The sequence below is a fragment of the Alligator sinensis genome, unplaced genomic scaffold (assembly GCF_000455745.1).
Source record: "Alligator sinensis unplaced genomic scaffold, ASM45574v1 scaffold628_2, whole genome shotgun sequence".
Classification (NCBI taxonomy): Eukaryota; Metazoa; Chordata; order Crocodylia; family Alligatoridae; genus Alligator; species Alligator sinensis.
The window spans coordinates 7,110,244-7,130,709 of record NW_005841833.1 but is presented as its reverse complement, the minus strand read 5'-3'; the positions used below and the strand labels follow the sequence as shown (position 1 = coordinate 7,130,709).

At 44.1% G+C, this 20,466-nt stretch overlaps 1 protein-coding gene across 1 annotated transcript; it reads left to right on the top strand.

Annotated features, from left to right (window-relative positions):
* The first annotated feature begins 64 nt into the window (after positions 1-64).
* CHEK2 (checkpoint kinase 2) lies at positions 65-18,950 on the top strand. Its single transcript, XM_006015227.3, has 14 exons — positions 65-618; positions 753-877; positions 1,165-1,312; positions 1,686-1,776; positions 4,123-4,231; positions 5,678-5,731; positions 6,933-6,994; positions 8,752-8,851; positions 9,552-9,638; positions 10,830-10,993; positions 11,211-11,326; positions 12,243-12,328; positions 16,616-16,696; positions 18,848-18,950. The coding sequence occupies exons 1-14, from the start codon at positions 612-614 to the stop codon at positions 18,941-18,943; spliced, it is 1,326 nt and encodes a 441-aa protein (XP_006015289.1). The 5' UTR covers positions 65-611; the 3' UTR covers positions 18,944-18,950.
* The last annotated feature ends 1,516 nt before the right edge of the window (positions 18,951-20,466 follow it).

Genomic DNA, 20,466 nt, shown 5'->3' with positions numbered 1-20,466 from the left:
CCCTCCGCACCCCCGCCCGCCCCCCCCCCCGCCGCTCGGGAGGTCGCCTGCAGCAGGCCGCTTTGCTTGGGCTGCGATGAATGCCCCGGTTCGGGGCGTCTCTGGGACGCTGCGGGCCCTTGGCGAGCCCTGGCTGTAGGCGTCGGTGGCCGTGGAGTCGGGCTCTGGCTCCCGACGCGTTCCTCCGCCTGGGTGCTGCGGGGTGGGAGATGAGGCGAGTCTGTGCGGCCTCCCCGCGGGGTCTGCGGGTCGGTGCGGGACGCGGGCCGTCTCGAGCAGCTCCCGTCCGTCCGCGGCGAGCGGTGGCGCTGTTACCGGTCGAGTCCTTGGCGAGCAGCGCAACGACGGCGCCGGCTGGCAGGACTCGCAGGGCGCGCCGCGCTCCAGTTGTGAGCACAGGAAGCCCTGGCTTCCTTTACCCTGGGGCTGGGAGATGCAGGTTTGGAGACAGTTGCGAGGTTATGGGTCACACACAAAACTCTGAGTTTTCATTTTGCTGAGAAGCTTGTGTCTCCTTGAAGCAGGGCACAGCGCAGTGTAAGCCAAGCTGCCCACAGGGGAGCGGGTCCACATGCCGTTGGACTTTGTAACCGCCCTAAGAGAGAGCAGCGATGTCAGGTTAGGCAGCTTCTGAACCATTCTGCTTTGCTGTGCGTTTCGAGTGCTGCCCTTTGGTGTCGTTTTGCTGTTCTAGGACAACTTACCGATATGTTGTGGTCTCTTCCGTTCTCCTCTTCTCTTTCTGCTTCCAGACTGTGTGAGTGACGAGTGTTGGTTCGGCAGAGACAAAAGCTGTGACTACAGCTTTTCTAGGATAGGGCTGTCCGAGACAGGTTTCTACCAGAACTACAGCAAGAAGCATTTCCGAATTTTCAAGGTAAGCGCTAAAAGGACCCGTGGCTCCTCCTGCTGCCTCTAAAGAAGGAATCCAGATTAACTGGGTGGGGGGAGGAGGGGGAAACAAGGAGACAAACCCTCCCTAATCTGAGGTTTAAAAGCCTTACAGTGTGGACTCCTTTCATGGGTCACTTAGTCAAACAGGTTGTTCAAAGCAGTTTTCCTTGGTTCATGAAATGATATATCATAATATTTCTTTTAAATGTTCAGTACAGCCTCACAATGCATGTCATCTTTTGGTATTGTTGCCTTTCCCCCTCTCTCTAGGAAACGGGACCACAAAACTCCTGCGTTGCCTACATAGAAGATCACAGTGTGAATGGGACCTTTGTAAATAAAGAGCTTATAGGAAGAGGGAAAAGGCTGCCACTGACCCACAATTCTGAAATTGCATTGTCTGTACAGAGTAACAAAGGTAAAATAGAGCACAGCACAACCAGAGGCGCGACATGTTGATCCGGGAAGTCCTTCTGTTCTTATGTCCAGTGATTCTTATTAATGGATTGTAAGGACTGGAATTTGTCATGCTGAATAGTTTGGTGAGGCAGTTTACTGGTTACTGAAGAACTTATAGTAAAAGAAGTTATCTTTCAACAATGCGATCATTTTGCAGATCCATGGCTGATATCAGTCTTGGTGTCAGTTAAGCTTGTACATGTTTTTCTTTTAACCCAAAGCATTTTCTTAGTTATATTGTTGAACAGTAACGTTTAGGAAGAGCAGTTTGTTTGTTTTAACAAAGTTTTTGAAGTTAGTAACAGGAAAATGATCTCCACTCATCTTCCTAGTGTTTGTATTTTCTGATCTTATGGTGGATGATCAGTCGGGGTATCCCAGAGAATTCAGAGAGAAATATATCATGTCAAAAACTTTGGGAAGGTAAGCATCATACTTTCTGAAATATTTAGCATTTCTTTTCCTTTGATTCTGACTGGATTCTGCTGGAACTGTCACTAATGTTAATTGCTAGCTGCTCTTGTTTTAGTATTGTTTCAGTAACACAAGTATGAATGGAGTTTTGCAGGTTAATAAAAGACAAAGAGCCCAATTTTCAGCATATCGCTGTCTCCTTTTCTCTGCCAGGGGTACACCACAGTTTACTCTCTTATGAACTAAAATGCTTTAATCTATCTGAAGTCATACGGGCTCACAGGTCATAGTTTAATGACCTGTGAGAGAAAGTTGGTTGCCTCAGGCCCAAAACTCTATGATGCTACGAGAGATTCTTTTCTGGTGGTTTTGTGGCACATAGCAAAAGTCTTCCTTGACTGTTCAGCTGAGAATTATCTTGCTGGAGGGGAGCTGTCAGCTAGCATAAGTAAGAAAATCCGCATCCTTCTTTTGCAAATTGCCCCCCCTCCCAGGGCAAAGGGAGTGCACCTGTGTTATCTACGCTGCTTGCGAGCCTAGTAGAGACCACAAGGCATTAGTATAGTTCCCTAGTTGTCCTTTACATCAAGGATGAGAACAGGAGCAGGTGGAAAAGGTATTAATTTATATGGTACTTGCTGGTAGCTAGCACAAGTTCTTATATGGGTGGGGGTCAAGCTAAATTATAATAGTTCTTCCTTGCTTTTTAATCTGCTAACAAATAATACATTGTGAGAACAGGGGAGGTGTTCCATGATGAGCTCAGCTCAAGGGAAGGGGTATCTCTCTGTGCGGGAATAGCGTCTCCATCTAGGTCTGCTTCACAGTGCTTGCATTAAGATGAAGATTGGCATAATCTGAAAGTGGAGCGAAGCTGTGAAATGAACAGTGGCAGTAAAACAAGGTGGTTACTCAGATGATTGTTCTGGCTTTTTAAAAAGCTCTTTCTTTTACATGCAAATGCTTATACTGAGTTGTCAAAAGGAGGAGGTTAGGATCTCAGAGCCTTGTTGCAGAAGCGTATTTTGAGGAGACTGTTAGAAAATCTTTAGGATTAATGCTGTATAAATTAATTGTTTAACTTCAAAGGATTGTTTTACTCCTTAACGCAAAGTCTCATTTTCAGTTACTTGGCTTAAAAATTATTAGTCTTTAAAATGGGGGGTGGGGTGGGGGGAAGAATTGGGTGGGTAAGGAGGGTGTTTTGTTTTGAATATCCAGGGCTGAAGGAGGAGGAATAATTCTTCTTTTAATAGTTGGGTGATAGCACTGGCAATAAATCTGAAATAAAATAGACTCGTTCAACTATTTGTTTCCCAGGCAATATGGCTTTTGTCATCTTCTTACAGCTACAGCCTCTTAGAATAAGGGGTCCTTAGGTTGCTGGGATTGTAGCTGCCCTTTTGCTCAGTTTCAGCTCTGAATGATGAAAACTGTAAATGTGGGATGCCTGATTTTCTGGCTTAGGCCTGTTCTTTCCTTACGCCATTTAAGTCTGGGATTTGGCTCTGTTTCTCTCATTGGCTTGGGTATAGAACATACTTTTAATGGTGAAACCCCAGATTATGGTTTATGATTAGGTATGAGCAGTCTTAGAAGAGAAAGATCTAAAGAATTTGCTGGCCGCTGTTACTTTGTATATTAATTGGGGGGAGGTCAAAATACAACCTTGCCCAATTTTCAAGAAAGAAGGATTTGCCTTTTTATATTTAAAATGTTTTTAAAATGGAAAAAGACGTGTCTTCTGTAAAGACTTTGGAAGAAAACAGTACAGTGAAAACACAAATGTGAGTGGCCTACCTGAATTACCAACTATATGATTGTTGCTATGTAAATACGTATTTATGGCCATATGTATTCCTCAGATTTGAACAGCCCTGTAGCGCAGAACCCAGACATTGCGCTACCTTTCTGCCATTACTCAGTGGACAGGATGGGCCACATGTAGCGTGTGTTGAATCAAAACTTAGTGGCTGTTAAGTCAAAACTTTTAATGTACATTTTAAATGTGTTTTTGGTTTTGGTTATGTTAGCCATTGTAGGGCTGACGTGCCACCAGTGCTTGTCCTCGGTATTCTCTTAATAGTTCACGGTTTGGAGTTTTGCTGCTCTTTTGATTCCTGTATTGAAATGTTGGTGACTGCCCTAGTAACCATTGTTATAAAGCTTCTGTTGCCAGGATGTGCGACTGTTGAACCTGAGAGTGCTGTGATAGCCTGGTGTTTTCCAGAGGCTGGGAGACGATAGTATTCTAATCAGACAGCAAATGCCCTTCAGTCATTTACCAGTTTGTATTTTTTATGTGCATTTTGAAAAATGTTTGCAAGCATTAACATCATTATGTTTTTATATTAGTGGTGCCTGTGGTGAAGTCAAACTAGCATTTGAAAAGGCCACGTGTAACAAAGTTGCTGTAAAGATAATCAATAAACGGAGATTTATGACAGCTGCTGTGAGAGAGGCAGTAAGTGCATTGTTTCAAAAGTTTTCTGCAATATTGTGGAAATGATAAATGTTGATGGTTTAAGCTTTGCTGGATTCTCATGCAGTAAAGTGAATATTTGTGCATCATTTAATATGATAAAGTACAAATCCCTTTCTTTGCTAATTCTCTGGGATAGATGATTCTTTCACTTCCTCTTGGGACAGGCAGGAAGCTGTTTTAGAAACAAGACTGAAAAGTGTTGGGAGAAAAACTAAGTTTTTACTTAAAAATTACGAGGTACTCCAGTTAAGTTAAACATAAATAGTAACGAAAACCTGCCTAAACATAAGCCACAGGAATAAGCACCCAGTCCTATCTGTTAGCCTCACATCTGTTTGGGAAATTGTTGTGTAAGCTGGAGAAGGAGGCTATGTGTAGAAATTGTACGTCTGGCAGGGAACTGGCTAATGAGTTGCTACAGGTTATGGTGAAAGCAGAGCTCAGAGGCTGGAGAGAGGCTGCTTATGGAACTTGTGAATGAGACCAATCTCAGTGTTCTCATTTAATGGAACTGGCACAAAAAGTAGGTGCATGTGATGCAATTTGTTGAGGACACAAAGTAGGAAGCATTGCCAATACTGTGGATAGGGGATGGAGCTTCATACAGCAACCCAAGGATGGCATTGTGGACTGGAGAAATAGAAATGAGATGAAATTGAACGGCATGAAGTATAAGGACATTCACTTAGGTGCTAATACCAAGCATGGTTCCTGCAAAGTTGCGGTCTCATCAGTTGGAAATGAGAGGAAGAAGACCTGGATGTCGTAGCTGATGCAGAGAGTAGTGTGAGCCATCAATGTGAGGTGGCTGTGAACCGGGCAAATTGAGTTCTAGGATGTACCAGGAGCCTTGTTTTCAGTAAAAGTAATGAAATGTATTAATACCATTTTATAAAGCATGGGCCAGACGTTGTCTAGAATGCCGTGTAGAATTTGGTAACCCCTGTTCAGAAAGATTAATTCAGACTGCAGAAGATGCAGAGAAGAACGATCGGGATAATTGAGAGAAATCGAAACTTGTCTTATGGGAGGGGATTTCTAAGAGCCTGGCGTGTTTGGCCTGGCAGAACAAAGGCTAACAGGTGATTCTTGTTTGTTTAAATGTGTCAGGGGAGCACAGACAGGGGGAAGATAAATTATTTGAGCTAAAGGACAGTACTAGCACAGGAACCAATGGGTGTAAATTGGCCCTGACTAAATTTTGGCCAGAAACTTAGGTACATTTTTTCAAGAGGAGTAATTGAAACCTGCAAGCGAACTAGTGTAATGGTGGACTGTGATCATCTTATGAATGGGATTACATGATGCGTTCACCCGCAGTAGTAGGGGGTGAGATATGACGCATCCCAGAAGGTCTTTCCATATCCCATGTTCTGGAAAGAGCACCACTCTTATTCCATCTGACATTTGAATTTTTTTTTATAGGATCCAGTGTTCAATGTGAATACAGAAATAGAGATTTTGAAGAAAATAAATCACGTGAGTATACTCTTAAAAACATTACTTTTCTTTTTATGTGCATTCTGCTTTTCTTGATTGCTGGTTGTAACTCATGGCCCAAATGGAACCATTTAATTTGACATTGCCCCTCTTCCTGTGTACGTGCCAAATGTTTAATTGACCCTTTTCAAGTCTGTTGTAGGTAAGGTTATCTGAAACAATTTCTGTTATATCAAACACTTCCCTTCCATGGTCTCTCTGGGAACCACAGCTCCAGACAATAAGATCTTTCTTGACACATTCTTCTCTGAATATTTTGGATGCCCTCACTTGTTGGCTAGCTTTAGCTTTGACACATTCTCCACTATTGATGATTGAACCTATTCAATCAGAACAGCCAGTCTAGGGATTCTTGTTCAGCAGCATTATCTGAAAGTTTCTGGTGATTAAGGAAACTGGAACCTTTCAGAGTCTACTAGAGACATCAGGAATTTAAAATCAGACTAATGTAGTTACAGAACTACATACATAGACCTCCCGACCCCACTTCTTGATTGCCTTTGGCAGAGTTGGGTGATATGAAATGTTTTTCTTTTTTTAACTTTTCTTCCCTTTTGCTATATAAAAACACAAACGGAGGAGTCATTTACAGGGAATTAGTGTAACTGATTGTGCTTAGAGTATATTGGCTGAACTGCATGAGAGCTCAGAATTAGTGTAAATTTAATGGGCCTTCTGATTGAGGTTGAAGTGCATTGAAAAATGTGCTTTGGTGAAACTTCCATAGCACCTGTCCGCATTGAGCAGGCAGTCTTTGTTGTTACATTCTCTAATGTGTTAAAGCTGAAATCACTTGGAAATATTTTTTTTGAAAGAGGTGGAGTGTCCTTACAAATACATTGCATCACACTCTTCTGAAATGACTTGCTCATGGCGTATTAGAGATTTATAGATCAGGAGGCAATGTTTTACAGTTAGAGTGGCCAGAATCTGGAACCAGCTTCCTAGGGAAGTGGTCCTCACCCCTACCTTGGGCAAATTGAAGAGGAGGTTGGACGATCACCTGTCTGGGGTCTTGTGAACCCAGCATTCATTCCTGCCTGTGGCAGGGGGTCAGGCTAGATGATCTGATCAGGTCCCTCCTGACTCTAGCTACTATGAAACTGTGAAACTATTACTGTAATACTGGTTTGTATGAAATCATAGTTTTGTTGGTTTTCTCTCTTTTTTTTTTTATTAGCCCTGCTTAATCAAGATTAAAAACTTCTTTGAAGCAGAAGACTATTACATTATTTTGGAATTGTAAGTAGACTCTTTGCATTTAGTTTATGTTCCAGGGAAAATACTATGCAGCTCTTTAAAGTTCAAGATCAGTTTCTTGACCTAGATTTGGAACTGGATGGGGAGCCAGAGATCATAGGAAATTAGGCCTGGAAGGGACCTCACAAAGCCATTTAGTCCAGCTGCTTGCTCAAGGTAAGATTATCCCTGACTAAATCATCCAGGCCAAGTCTCTGTCTAGCCTGCTCTTGAAAATTTTCACAACTTTTTAGGTAGCCTGAGCCAATGCTTGACCACTTTCATAGTGAGAGAGTTCCTCCTAATCATTAACCTAAACTTCCTCTGCTGCAGCTTGAGTCCATTGCTCATAGTCCTGTATCCTACAGCCAGAGAGAATAATCTGTGTTCATCCTTTTTGTAATTGCCCCTCAGGTAATTGAAGACTGCTATCAAATCCCTTCTCAATCTTCTCTTCTTCAGACTAAACCCTAGTTCTTTCAGCCTTTCTCATAAGTCATGCTTCCCAGGCCTCTAATCATTTTTGTCACTGCTGGACTCTATCCACTCTACATCCTTTTTGGAGTATAGGGTCACAATCTGTACACAATATTCCAGTTGAGGCCTCACCAGTGCTGAGCAGGGTGGAAAATTGCTTCCCTTCATTTGCAAATGACACTCCAGTTGATACAGCCCAGTATACCATTGGCTTTTTTTTTTTGCAACAGGAGCACACTGTGGGGCTATGTTCAGCTTAATAAACTTATATAGCTTATTCAGCTACTGTGTCCCACTGGTCCTTCTCTGCAGTACTGCAGCCTAGCCAGTTGTTCCCCAGTTTGTATTTGTATATACAATTCTTCCGTACCAAGAGCAGGACTTTGCATTTGTCCTTGTTGAATTTGATCTGGGTGATTGCGGGACATTTTTCCAGGTTCTCCAGGTCATTTAAGATCCTGGCTCTATCCTCCAGACTATCTTCAACTCCACCCAACTTTGTGTCATCTGCAAATGTGCTAAGTGTGCACTCAGTTCCATTATCCAAATCATTAAACAGTATTGGACCCAGGACAGACCTCCAGGTGTCCCACTTGATTTCTTCTCACAACTAGACATTGAGCCATTGATGACTAACTCGTTGAGCATAATGATCCAGCCAGTTATGTATCGACCTAACAGTACTTCTGTCTAGTCTGTATTTCCTTAGCTTGTTAATGAGAGTGTTGTGGGAGACAGTGTCAAAAGCCTTACTAAAAGTCATGAGATGACTAGTGGCCAGCCAGCTTGCATCTTTGTGACCTTCACTGTCAGTCCGAGGTAGGGCAGTGTGACGGTGATGAGTGTGGATGCTGTGGCTGCAGGGCTGTCCGAAAAGAAGGGAGAGTCTCTTGACTAGGCAGAAAGGATAGACGTTATTTCTGTGGAGAGTGGGCAAGTAGAATGATGCAGCTTACAAGACTCCCAAGGCTCTGTGCCGGGCAGATGCTACTGATAGAAATTGAGATCACCCCAAATAAGTTGTTTGCCTTCCTGTTAACGCACCTTGTGCTTTCTTGGATTTTATTTGAAACCACCCAGGCACGGTTTCTTTTTTTCTAGTTGTATATAATAATTCATATTCATATAACAAAGATACAGTGGATGCATTTTAGAAACCAAGCTTGATATACTAGTCATTTGGCTGTTTTTTTTAATTAAGTGGCCCAGTCTTAAGCTTGCCCAGTGAGGCAAACCAATGCTGAAACTGGTGCTTAGACAGTTCTAATGTAAATCTGTTCTAGGATGGAAGGAGGAGAATTATATGACAGAGTGTCAAGACCAATCAAGATGAAAGAAGCTACCTGCAAGCTGTATTTTTATCAGATGCTGTTGGCTGTAAAGGTAGATAGTCCTGAATTCCACCAAGGAGAATATGGTTGCCGCAATTCCAACTGTACAATCAGTTAAGCTTCCTTCCTTCAATAAATGCTTGCTCATATTTGTGTGGCAGTAAGTGAATGCTTCTCTGTATCCATAAAATAGATGTAGGCTGCTGTCCCTTGGATGTTGTAGGCCTCTGTAGAATATAGGGGAGAAGACTGCTCTATCCCAGGTTTCTTGAAACCAGTCTGTGGCTTCTTAACTGCCAGTGTGAGGTGCAGTCAGCTGCTGTACTTCACAGGCTACCTTTGCAGACTCAATCAGGGCCATGCATGTAAAGGAAGGGGTCTTGCATCCCCCGCCCCCCAAAATAGCCACTGTTAACATAGGAGGGAGAGAGAGAACCAAAATTATTTTGTCTTGTCACAGATAATTTATTTTGCTAATGCAGGACAATATGTATGGCATTTGCATGAACTTCAGGAATGGAATATCATGTTGGTTCCATTCATTCTACCTTTGGCAAGATTTCCAGTTGCTGCATAACAGCTCTTTTTAATATTTTAAACACCTTTGTGAGCCCTGTAGTTTTAATGCATGCACAGTCTTCCAATGCATTGTTATTGTCATTGAGAAGTCTGGAAGTTCACATTTTAATACATGCGGTATTCTGTTTTTTCTCTTCTTTTTTTGGTGTGTGCATTTATGTATATGTATGCAGTACCTTCATGACAATGGTATTATACACCGGGATCTCAAGCCAGAGAATGTGCTACTTTCATCTTCTGAAGAAAATTGCCTTATAAAGGTAAGGGAGAAATTTCTATTTGTTTCATTTCTTGCTTTTATTTTGTTGTTCTTTCATTAAAAATTTTGGAACGTTTTCCAGCAGTAGTTCGTTAATATAGTTAAATTCTAACATGCATGCAGTTAATATAGGATTAAGTTTGCTGATACTTATTTCTATGTAATGTTGATGCTAAAAATTCAAGAAAGTGAGTGTAAGGTTCTTACACACATTAGAGATTTGTTTCCTCGTATATGTTTTAATAAGTTAATTCACATAAGAATGAATAAAACATTTCACATTGTTGTTTGTTTATTTAGACTTGCATCCTGTCCTACCCAGAAAGTCTCAGAACAGCTTGTAGTAGCAGACAAAACAATTAACATGATAAGAAACATCAACAGACTCCCCAGTTGACACACTAAAACTTTAAATGCCACTGCATGTGCCTGCCTGTTACCCAGAGCACCAACTCCCCAGGCCATCCCAACCATGCCTCCCAGCCTCCATTCAGGTCTTGGTATACAAACCCTTTCTCCACCCACTCCCACTCCCCTGCCTCATACCCAGGGGAGACCCCGCTCACTTTCCCAACATGCTTGCCAAGCCCATACGCTGCCCTCCTACAAGGGTCTGCAGCTATCCCCTAAAATGCATAGATCCCTGCCTGCCCTCAATGTATAACATAACATTCAAAAAACTATAACAAGGTAACAACTGAAAGATGATCCATCCCTGCTGAAAGGCAAATAAGTCATCAATGATGTCTTAACTGCAGAAATGTCATCTGTGACTATGGTTATCTGGGCTGCTTGGTAAGAGGCTCTGGTTTGACAGAGAGGCACAACAGTACATTTAGGGAATGGATAGTCTTTACCCAAGTAGCCTTCCCTAGGAAGCATAGGGTGACAGTGTTACTGCTTGAGCTATTCCAGAGTCTGCAAATAAAAAAAAAAAATCGGTCTGACATTCAAACTAGTGTTAAACTTATGTCTCTCTCTGTTGCATGCTTCCCCCCCCCCCGGATACGAATCTGTTGCCTAGCTGAGTCTTTCCACTAACATATTCTGCTGGGTGGACCTTGGCATAGTCATGTACTAGAACAGTGTCTTGGGAATTAGAACTGTAAATCCTCTCCTGACACATGCTAACCTGCCTTGTGTACTCCACTGCAAGTCAGTTGTTTTTAACAGTGTTATCTCTGCGGGTAAGATTACAGATTTTGGACAATCCAAGATTCTTGGAGAAACCTCTCTTATGAAAACATTGTGTGGCACTCCCACGTACCTTGCCCCTGAGGTTCTAAATTCCCTTGGGACTGAAGGCTACAGCCGTGCTGTGGACTGTTGGAGTTTAGGAGTTATTCTTTTTGTATGGTAAGAAAGTTTGTGGCTGACAGTTCTGTTGAGTGGTTGGTGATGGATGTGGTGGCTGATCTTTGGCCTTCATTTCAGTACATGTGCTGTGTGTCAGCATGTCTGTCAAATTGTTGATCTTGGAAAGGATGCTATGAAATACATGCCATCTAACAGGCAGTCTTAGTGGCTGGGACAAAACCTGTATTATCAACTTAACTTTTTCTCTTTTGTTTAGCTTATGTGGATATCCTCCCTTCAATGAACAAAATACTAAACTGTCTCTGAAAGAGCAGATCACTCAAGGAAAATACACATTTATTCCAAAGGAATGGAAGCATGTGTCTAATACAGGTATGGTTATGTTAAAATAGCTATAAAATTATTCATTCCATGGAGGTTTCTTGTCTGCTTCCTAACTACAGTATTTCACATGAAATGTTAATGTTTTTCTAGCAAGAACCTAAGAATAAAATAATGAACCTTTCTTTGTTTTTCATGTCTGGCTCAATGAAATGCTGTGGTCAAAGCTCTAGAACAGATGGACATTAGCTAAGAGTACTTTTCTTGATTAGCAGTGCTAAACATCACTCTGTCTTACATCACCTCTGTCTCCTCACAGTGTGTGTTAAGCAGTTTTTTTTGCTAGGTGAACAAGAAGAAAGTAAGGGTCCTGATTAGAATATCTTGAGGGAGGAATTTGATGTAAATACAGTAGGCACCTGTGCAAGAAACTGCAGGGACCATGTATTAGCACTGACATATTTAATAAGAGGTATTTCACAGGAAACTCTGGATTGAAACTACAGAGTTTCAGGCACTGAATCACAACCAGGTCTCAACCTGACCTCCATGTAGGCAGGCTCATTTGCAGCCAAATAAATGCCCTAACTGCTTGATTGCCCCAGTGCAGTTTAATGAGGCTTTTAAATGCATTTGCAATATTGCCAGTAGTCATGACAGTGAAGCCTTACTATGTCACTTCTGTCCATTACCATGGATAGTACAAGAGAGTTTCACTACCCAGTGGACTATAGTGTGTATACCCAAGAACAGTCTTATGAAGCATGCCATTCATTCACCATTAAAAGGCAGAAAGCATTTATGTGTTGCTTTAGAGGAATGTTGCTGCTATCCTATATCTGATGTGATGCGTTTAGAACTGTTGCTGTGCAGAAGTACAAATCATTGCGATGAGCACTGTATATAATTTATTTTAAAGTTATGGATTTGTTAGCTATGTGCCAGTCAGCTTATTTAATTATTTTAGCTTTGGACCTTGTGAAGAAGCTGTTGGTTGTGGACCCAAATAAACGACTTACAACAGAAGAAGCCTTAGGGCATCCCTGGCTTCAGGTAGGAGTTGAGACATGTAGTTAGTACAGCCCATCAGTAAGATTCTGGGATGGGGAAGCCTACTGATAATTGTAACGTGAACGATGAATGGTGTGAATGTTTCAGTTATGAAAAGCCCATTCTGCACCAGATCTTTGTTTTGAATGGAGTATAGTGTGGAAGTGGTCCAGTGCTGCATGGCTATGTCACTTCACTAGCATAAGACCAGCTATCCTATGGGGGGCGGGGGGCGGCGGCAACAACATTTCTGCACCATGTTCTTCAGGTTTCACTTGAAATGCTGTATCTTTGTAGCTATGTCAGTCCATTGAAAAGGAATGATGGGTTACTGATTCTCATTTTAAATCCCAGTTTTGTGCAGGTTATGTTATGGTAAGTAGTGCTAGATGGGTTTTGAGGTGTTTTAACCTGTAACCAAATACGCTTGTGAAAATTCTGGTTCTGCTTCCCATCTGGAGAAGGCTGTCGTTGTCACAATGCAGTTTGAGAGGCTGGCTGACACACAGGTCAGAAAGAGTTTCAGAGAATATCAGAGCTGGAAAATCCAGGTGTCAGCCATCAAACTCAATTCAGGGTCAGGATTCAAACCCTATTCAATTCCCCCTGGTTACTATCTTATGTCATTTGTTTGCTGATGATGTACCACATGTTGCCCTGATGGTCAGAGTCCTAGATGTTCAGTTTTTGATGTCGGAGACTTGAGTATCACCATCAGAGGAGCCATCTGGGCTCCTGTGCCTGTGAGCAGGGAGGAGCTGCATGCCCCTGCACTCTCTCACTGTGTCTTTAAAAATGAGAAGATACAGACATGTGCCCTGGAGATAAAGCCCGTGACCCTCCAAAGTAAAGAATATCTTTTTACCTAGGAGGAACTTTCCACTATGAATCATTTCATCCTTCCACCCAAATGATCGTTTCTTGGAGCTGAGTATTTTTAACTACTAAGTTCTCTAAATTAGTGTTGAAATCACTTCATCTGATGTTTAACTGAAAATTAAACCTATGACACTTGTAAATCAGATGGCTTGTTCATACCCTAGTCCTAGGAGAGCGCTACTCAGTGGAAGTTTTGCAGGGTCCACTGCTGTGAGTTCCCTGACTCTACTACCGATTCCAGCAACTCCATTAACAAATGGATCCTTAGCCGAGAGCGTTTCAATGGAGCACCTGGCTGTGGCTACAAACCATTATTTGTGCCCCTTAAATCTTCACTGTGCCTCCTTGAGTGAGTCGAGACTTGTCTGTCTGTGCACCTAAGAAAACAGTGTAGGGTTTTAGGCATGGAAGAAGAAATGTTTATCTTGACTTGTGAATTCAAAGTCTGCCTTAAACATGTCATGGAACATTGGAACAGGAAGATGGGTGCTGCGTTCTGAGCTCTGTGACCAGACTCTAAAAATAGGCTTAGCTGACTTTCCCCTCGAAACCTGTGCAGCACTTCAAAATCGGGTTAACTATGAACAACGCGTGCCCCCAGCGGCTGGGGGGCATGGCTGCGCTGGGGGTGGCAGCAGCAGCGGGAGCGCGGCGACGGTAAGCACAAAGCTCCCACAGATGCCACTGGTGCTGGGCAGAAGGGATTGACTGCCTGCAGACGTCGCCGGCAGTGGGGTGGCAAGTGGTGACCGCCCACAGGTGCCTCTGACAGTGTTGGCGGTATGTTTTTGTAGGGAGTGCACTGCCATGCTCAGGGGGTGCACGTGTACCCGTGTGCACCCCCTACACATCGCCCCTGAGGTTAACCCTGCCAGGATGACACTGAAATACCCCAAAGACTGCTGAAAAAGCTGAGACACAGAGCCCCTTCTGATGCCCTGTCTCCTGTAGGAGTAGGCAACAATGTTGGCTGTCAGAAGAACCTGAATCCTCCTCATGTCTCTCACTACTTGGCTGTGTGACCTTGTACAGATCCCTACCTCTTTGTTTTAACTTTTTCATCTGTAAAAAGGGGGTAACGTGCACCCATCTGTCACTCTGATGTTTCAGAGAGTCAGTTAATTTCTCTCCAGTGCTTCCAATATATAAAGCACTTCTGTAAGTGCTTACTACTATGGAATTCAGATCAAGCTGTGAGGCAGAAGGCTGGGAGCATAAACAGTCACTGCTCAAAGCTAGGCCAAAGGAAATAGCCAACCTTAAAATGGTTGTGGGCACAGTTCATTTGGCGCTGCCTGGATGCCAGCGGCTGAAGGCCAGATTTCAGTTTTGGAAGACAGATGTTAGGCTGCACAAGAAGCTGAGCCAAAGTAAATCATCTGAGGAGGGCTCCTGCAGGAGGAATTGCTGGAACTGGAAGGCAGATTCTGATGTCTTAGCAGATGGAGTATGCTGAGCTAGCTGAACTTCCTCGGTGCTTATTGCCTCAGGCCCTCAAGCTGCCCCTGGGCAGGCCTGGGGAAGGAATGGATACACTAGTCATTAGCAGCTACAGCAAAATGCAGCTTCTGCCATGGCCCTTCATGGCAAAAATCCTCTCGCCTTCTAATAAACATCTTGCTGTTCAACAAATGACCTTTACTGCACCTCTCCTTCAGGCGCTCTTGCAGCCAGGCCTGTGGCTACATTTTTAGGACCTACTGCATCTTCCCAAACACCTCTGCTTGTCTTGCTTTGCTCCAGATGTTTTCTCTTGCTGGTCTCACAGCATACCTCTGACTCTTGTGCAGCAGGTAGGAATGGAGTTGCAGAACCTGAGGACTTCTATAGCATTAGCTGCTGCTCTGTGACTCGTGTCTGATGGGTAACCACTTGGGTTGTTAAAGCGAAATTCCACTGCTGTGGCTGTTGGTGTCAAAACTGACGATTTCAAATGGTGCAATCTCATAATCTTTAATATTTTAGGGTAGGGTTACACATTTCAGCATGGCTTTTTAGCACCAATGTTCTGACACTGACTCACTGTATAATGATGGGCACCTCATTAAACCTAGCTCTGTGGACCGTATTTATAATTCACCTGATAATTCATAACCAGGTGGAGATACTATGAGGAACAGTAGTATGTAATTTCAAATTATGCATTTTGGTGAGGAAGGCAGAGAGCTGAAGTAGGCAAGCAGAGAGATGGAGCTAGTGGATTTGAAAATGCATGTTTGGGCAGGAAACCATGATGAGGACAGAACATGGGACTTAAGCAAAACCCTTTCTAATTGGAAACAGATTCATTCTGTATGGGTGAAATGAGTCCTCGAGGCAGCTGTCTTGCTTTTCCTTGACTGTGTAATAGCAGTCTTGATGTGAATAAGACCTGTGTGCTCCAGTTTGATCTCAGTCAAACCTGTTGGTTGATGCTGCAAACTTGGTTTTAGCCCTCCTGGTACCAGCCAAGTACTCGGTGAACCATAATCTGTGCAGAACGAAAAGGTGGGAGACAAGCAATGATATATTGTTCAACTTGTAGTGTATGCAACCACTGTCAGCCCAGTTGATTCACGGTTCTGGGGCAGAACCCGCTGTCCTTTACAGAGAACTGTACGTCCGTGTCTTGTGAACGGTTACTTTTTCAGTCCTTGCACACATTTTGTTGTTGGAAATTTTTGTTTTGTTGTTGTGGCCTTGTGTTCAGCTTGTGTTGTCCTGGAAATGGTGGAATAACCCTTGCCTTGAGGGTGGAGTTTTCCCCAAGATCAGCCACATGCTTGACTTCCTTTTTGGATCTATACTGTTTCTAGTGTTTGCAAAGCCAGTACTGCATAGTTTCATTGTCACCTTGTACATCTTGGTTCAGGGAATGTTGGCTCCCTTTATCAGGGTCTCTTTGTTCCTTCAGAGCCCTGAAGGCTACAGAACTCTGGTCTTTGGCTTCTTGGGTCTGGAACAAGCATGTCGGCCCCTTCCTCCCAATTTCCAGAGACTCAGAATGCATGGTGAACATTGTTGCCAGCCTTCTGCACATTTTCCTTTTGACCTGGCTTCACCTTCATTTGTTCATCACAGTCCTAGCCTACCTCACTCATTCTGTCGTCTTCATTGTAGTAGTTCTTAAGCTCTGGAGTTTCTTTTAGTGTCTGTCTGTATTGTTGAAGATTGTATTTCCCTTCCAACCGTAGGTGAAAGAATATCAAGTAGGATTTCTTTAAGCGTTCCCCCTGTGCCTTTCCAAACTTACCTGTAAAAGCTGTTGCTTAGTGTGCACGTCAGTGCTGCCTGGACCTCAGGGGTGGGACCGGGAACCTGCTTGGAGGATCTTGTTGCGCAGTGCTCTAGCCAGAGGACCTATGTGCCTTGATGCATCTTAATGGTATTTCCAGATATTTCACTTGCTGAAATGTTTATTATTTTTCACAGGATGAGGCTGTGAAGGATACATTTAAACAACTACAAAAGCAAATAGGGTTCTCTCTGGATTCTTCCCAGGCATCAAAAGTGGTATGTAACATGGATTGACTTTGAATGAGACTGTTTGTAAAAGGGAGGTAGAGTTTTGAAAATTGTGAAAAAATACACTTCTGATGGCAAGGAAATCAATTACTGTATTTTGAAAATTACTGTGAGGGAACTTAAGTTCAAGCAAGTGTTAGAGAGCACTGCTGATTACCTCTGATAATCACCACACTGGTCATCCTGATAAGGATTTAGGCCTTAGCAAGGCAATTAGGTATGAGTTTAATACTAAGCACATAAGTAGTTCCACAGACTTGAATAGGACGGTTCACGTGTCTGGAATTAACCATGTGCCTACATATGTTAACAGAGCAAGGCCTGAGCAACCCAGGTGCTTAATATCCTTAGAATAACTTCTGACATTAGTACAAGACTGGAAGTTGCATGCAGCATTGTTACTGGAAGATATCAAGTGGGAAAACTTAGAGCAGGGCTGACTGGGAACCTGCTTCTGAAGGGGAAAGAGGAGACAGAAGAAGGGCTATAGACAGCTGCCTGAGGCTGTCATATTCTACTGATGGACTGAGAGGGAGGCTCCTGCCAGTCATGTGCTGGAGATGGCAGTTTAAAGACCACTGCATCTTTAAGACGAGTAGCTATTTCTGCGTTCCTGCTCGTCAAGGTGTTTTAAGCTATGTGTAATGTTACTTATAGTTTCATAGTTGGTTGGGTCAGAAGGGACCTAAGCAGATCATCAAGTCAGACCCCTTGCCATGGGCAGGAAAGGATGTTGGCGTCAAATGACCCTGACTGTCTAGCCTCCTTTTGAAGACCCCCAGGGTAGGAGCGGCTGGGGGCGACTGTCAGGGCGGCTAGGATCTGGAACCAACTTCCAAGGGAAGTAGTGCCTCCTGATGTCTAGCTTGAATCTACTCTCAGTCAATTTATGGCCGTTATTCCCTGTTACTCCCGGTAGTGCTCGGGGGAACAGGGACTCTCCCATGGCCTGCTAGTCCCCCGAGGCAAGTTTATAGGTGGCCACCAGGTCCCCTCTCCTCCTTCTCTTGTGGAGGCTGAACAGGTTCAGGTCCCATAGCCTCTCCTCGTAGGGCCTGCCCTGCTGCCCCCGATCATGCGGGTGGCCCTCCTCTGGACCCTCTTGATGCTGGGCACATCCCTTCTGACGTGCGGCACCCAGAACTGGACGCAGTACTCCACCTGCGGCCTGACCAGTGTCGCGTAGAGGGGGAGGATCACCTCCTTGGACCTGCTCGTGATGCATCTGTGGATGCATGACAAGGTGCGGTTAAGCCTTTCTGGCCATGTCCCCACATTGGTGGTCCATGTTCATCTTGGAATCAATAGTGACTCCAAGATCCCTTTCTGCCTCTGCCCTGATGAGAAGGGAGTTCCCCAGCCTGTAGGTCTGCTGCTGGGTCTTCCCCCCAGGTGCAGCACCTTGCACTTGTCAGTGTTGAATCCCATCCTATTCTCATCTGCCCACCCCTGTAACCTGCCGAGATCTAGTTGTAGCCTGTCCCTCTCCTCCAGCGTGCTCACTTCTCCCCGCATCTTAGTGTCATCTGTGAACTTGAACAAGGTGCTTTTCACCCCCTTGTCCAAATCGCTGATGAAGATGTTGAACAGCATGGGCCCGAGGACCGAGCCCTGGGGGACCCCACTGCCCACATCCCTCCAGGTCGTCTACCACCACTCTCTGGGTGCAGTCCTCCAGCCAATTTGTGACCTATCTGACTGTGTTATCACTCTGTTTAAGTCAGAGAGACGTGACTTGTTGCAGTTTCTTGATTACATTTCCTTTGCATCATCCCACAAGATGCTCATCTGATTGGTGTCAGTAAGGGAGAAACCAACACTTGGGGGGCTTTGGAACCAGGACAAATAAGACTTTAAACAAATGTGATTCTTCCAAATGAAAAGCAGATGATCAAAAAAGGGAGAACTAGTTTTGCCCAATATGGGGAACTGTGGGCAGAATGATAAACTCTTCTAAGGATTGTTGAACTGGCAATGAAGAGGTGCAGGCTACGTTACGTTTGCAGTAAATAGATTCCCCACAAAATCTCAAGTTTTTCCAGCGGGCATGGCACTTGGCCTCTGCCTTAATTCTGAATGCATGCAAAAACTAATGGTTAGGTATTTGTAATTGATTTGTATAATCGTTCTTTTTTTCAGCCAACTACAATGAGAAAACGTCTCCATGACAAGGAAGAGGAGCCCGGATCTCCTAAGCGTGCTTTTCCTTCCACGTCATTTAAGAAACCAATGTGAAAAGAAAGGAAAGAAAGAGACTTTCTTTAATTGCTGCTTTCTCCTTTGAATAGTTTAGATTTTTATAAAAAGTATTTTTCTTAATAATGAAATAATGGTTTTGAACTAATCATTGGTAAATAAAAATAACTTTGTAAAAATGGGATGACCTTTCCATACCGGGGAAACACAGGCAAAGTATCACCAGCTCGCAAACCTCTTTCTTGAGCAAAGGTGGTGAGGTCAACTCCAGCACCATTGGCCCTCACCTGTAGACGGGATCTCTTTTGTTCAGGTTTCCTGCCCTTGGCACGGCACGGCGGTGGAGTTTGCAGCTTCAGGAGATGATCTCAGTCGAGTCAGTCCTGAGGCCACTAGGCGATCTCAGTGCTCAGAGGTAAAACAGACACGCTAATGTTGCTGAACTTTGACCATTGATACTGTTTTCTAATGAGGTGCTGCCCATCCACCTGCAAGAACTTACTGTAAGGATTTTCTCTTAGCTGACTCAGTCCTTCAGAGGATCCCGGAGCATTTGGTGGGCAGCTGCTCTTCTTCCCCCGCAAGATGCTGCTTGAAATGAGCTACAGCGATCAGTCTGGTGGCTTTTCATTCAGTCCTCCAGTGGACACTAAGATAAAATACCACGATTAGATGGTAAATTGAGGGGTGGCATGGTCTTTGGTTCTGAAAACTATCCTGTATGCATTCAGATTTTGCAGAAACAAACAGGTTTGTGGTTGCCATACATTCGTAGTTGCTAGCTCTCTCCTGTTTGATAAATTGTAATATTTGCATTAGAAAGAACATGAGTAAGGGGGGGATGTGATAACAGCATATAAAATAAGTGACACGGAGAAGGTAGTTATTAAGACATGAAGAAATTCCTAGTCTTGTAACAAAGAATGAAATAAAGCTAGCAAATTCAAGACTAATTGAAGGGAATACTTTTTCACTTGCCACGCAGTTGGGGTGTGGAGCTTATTACCAGATGTGTCAAGACCCAGAAAGTAGTAACGTTCAGAGCAGGGTTGGGTGTTTTGGTAGAGAGTCTAGTGACAGCAGTTCCTGTAAGCAGAGTTGGAAGGAATGAATGGAAGTCTCATGAATTGGAATTTACCCTACTGCTCCGGGGGCAGGTCGGCCCGTGTCTGCCGTCTGGTGCAGCAGTGCCCAGAAACGCTGTTCTGGCTCTGCCTAGTCGTCTTTCCTTGATACGGGCTTAGTCGGCACTGGATGAATTTGACCCAACGACGGTAACCTGGTGCTTCAGCCAGACAGCTGGGAAGCTGCCGCCCCCTTGCCGAGCAGCAGTGTGCCGCGCCACGCCACGCCGTGCCAGGCCAGGCCAGGCCAGGCCAGGCCGTGCTGGCACCTAGCTCCCGTCGGCCCAGCGCGCTCCGGGTTCGCAGCCAGGTTGTAGTCCAGCGCTTTATTTAACGCCCGGCTGGCCAGTTTCCCAGCGGGTGCCGCGACCAGCCTCCTTTTCTGCAACTTACCCTGCAGCCGCCGCGTCTTGGCCGAGCTCCGCCGGAGCCGCTCCT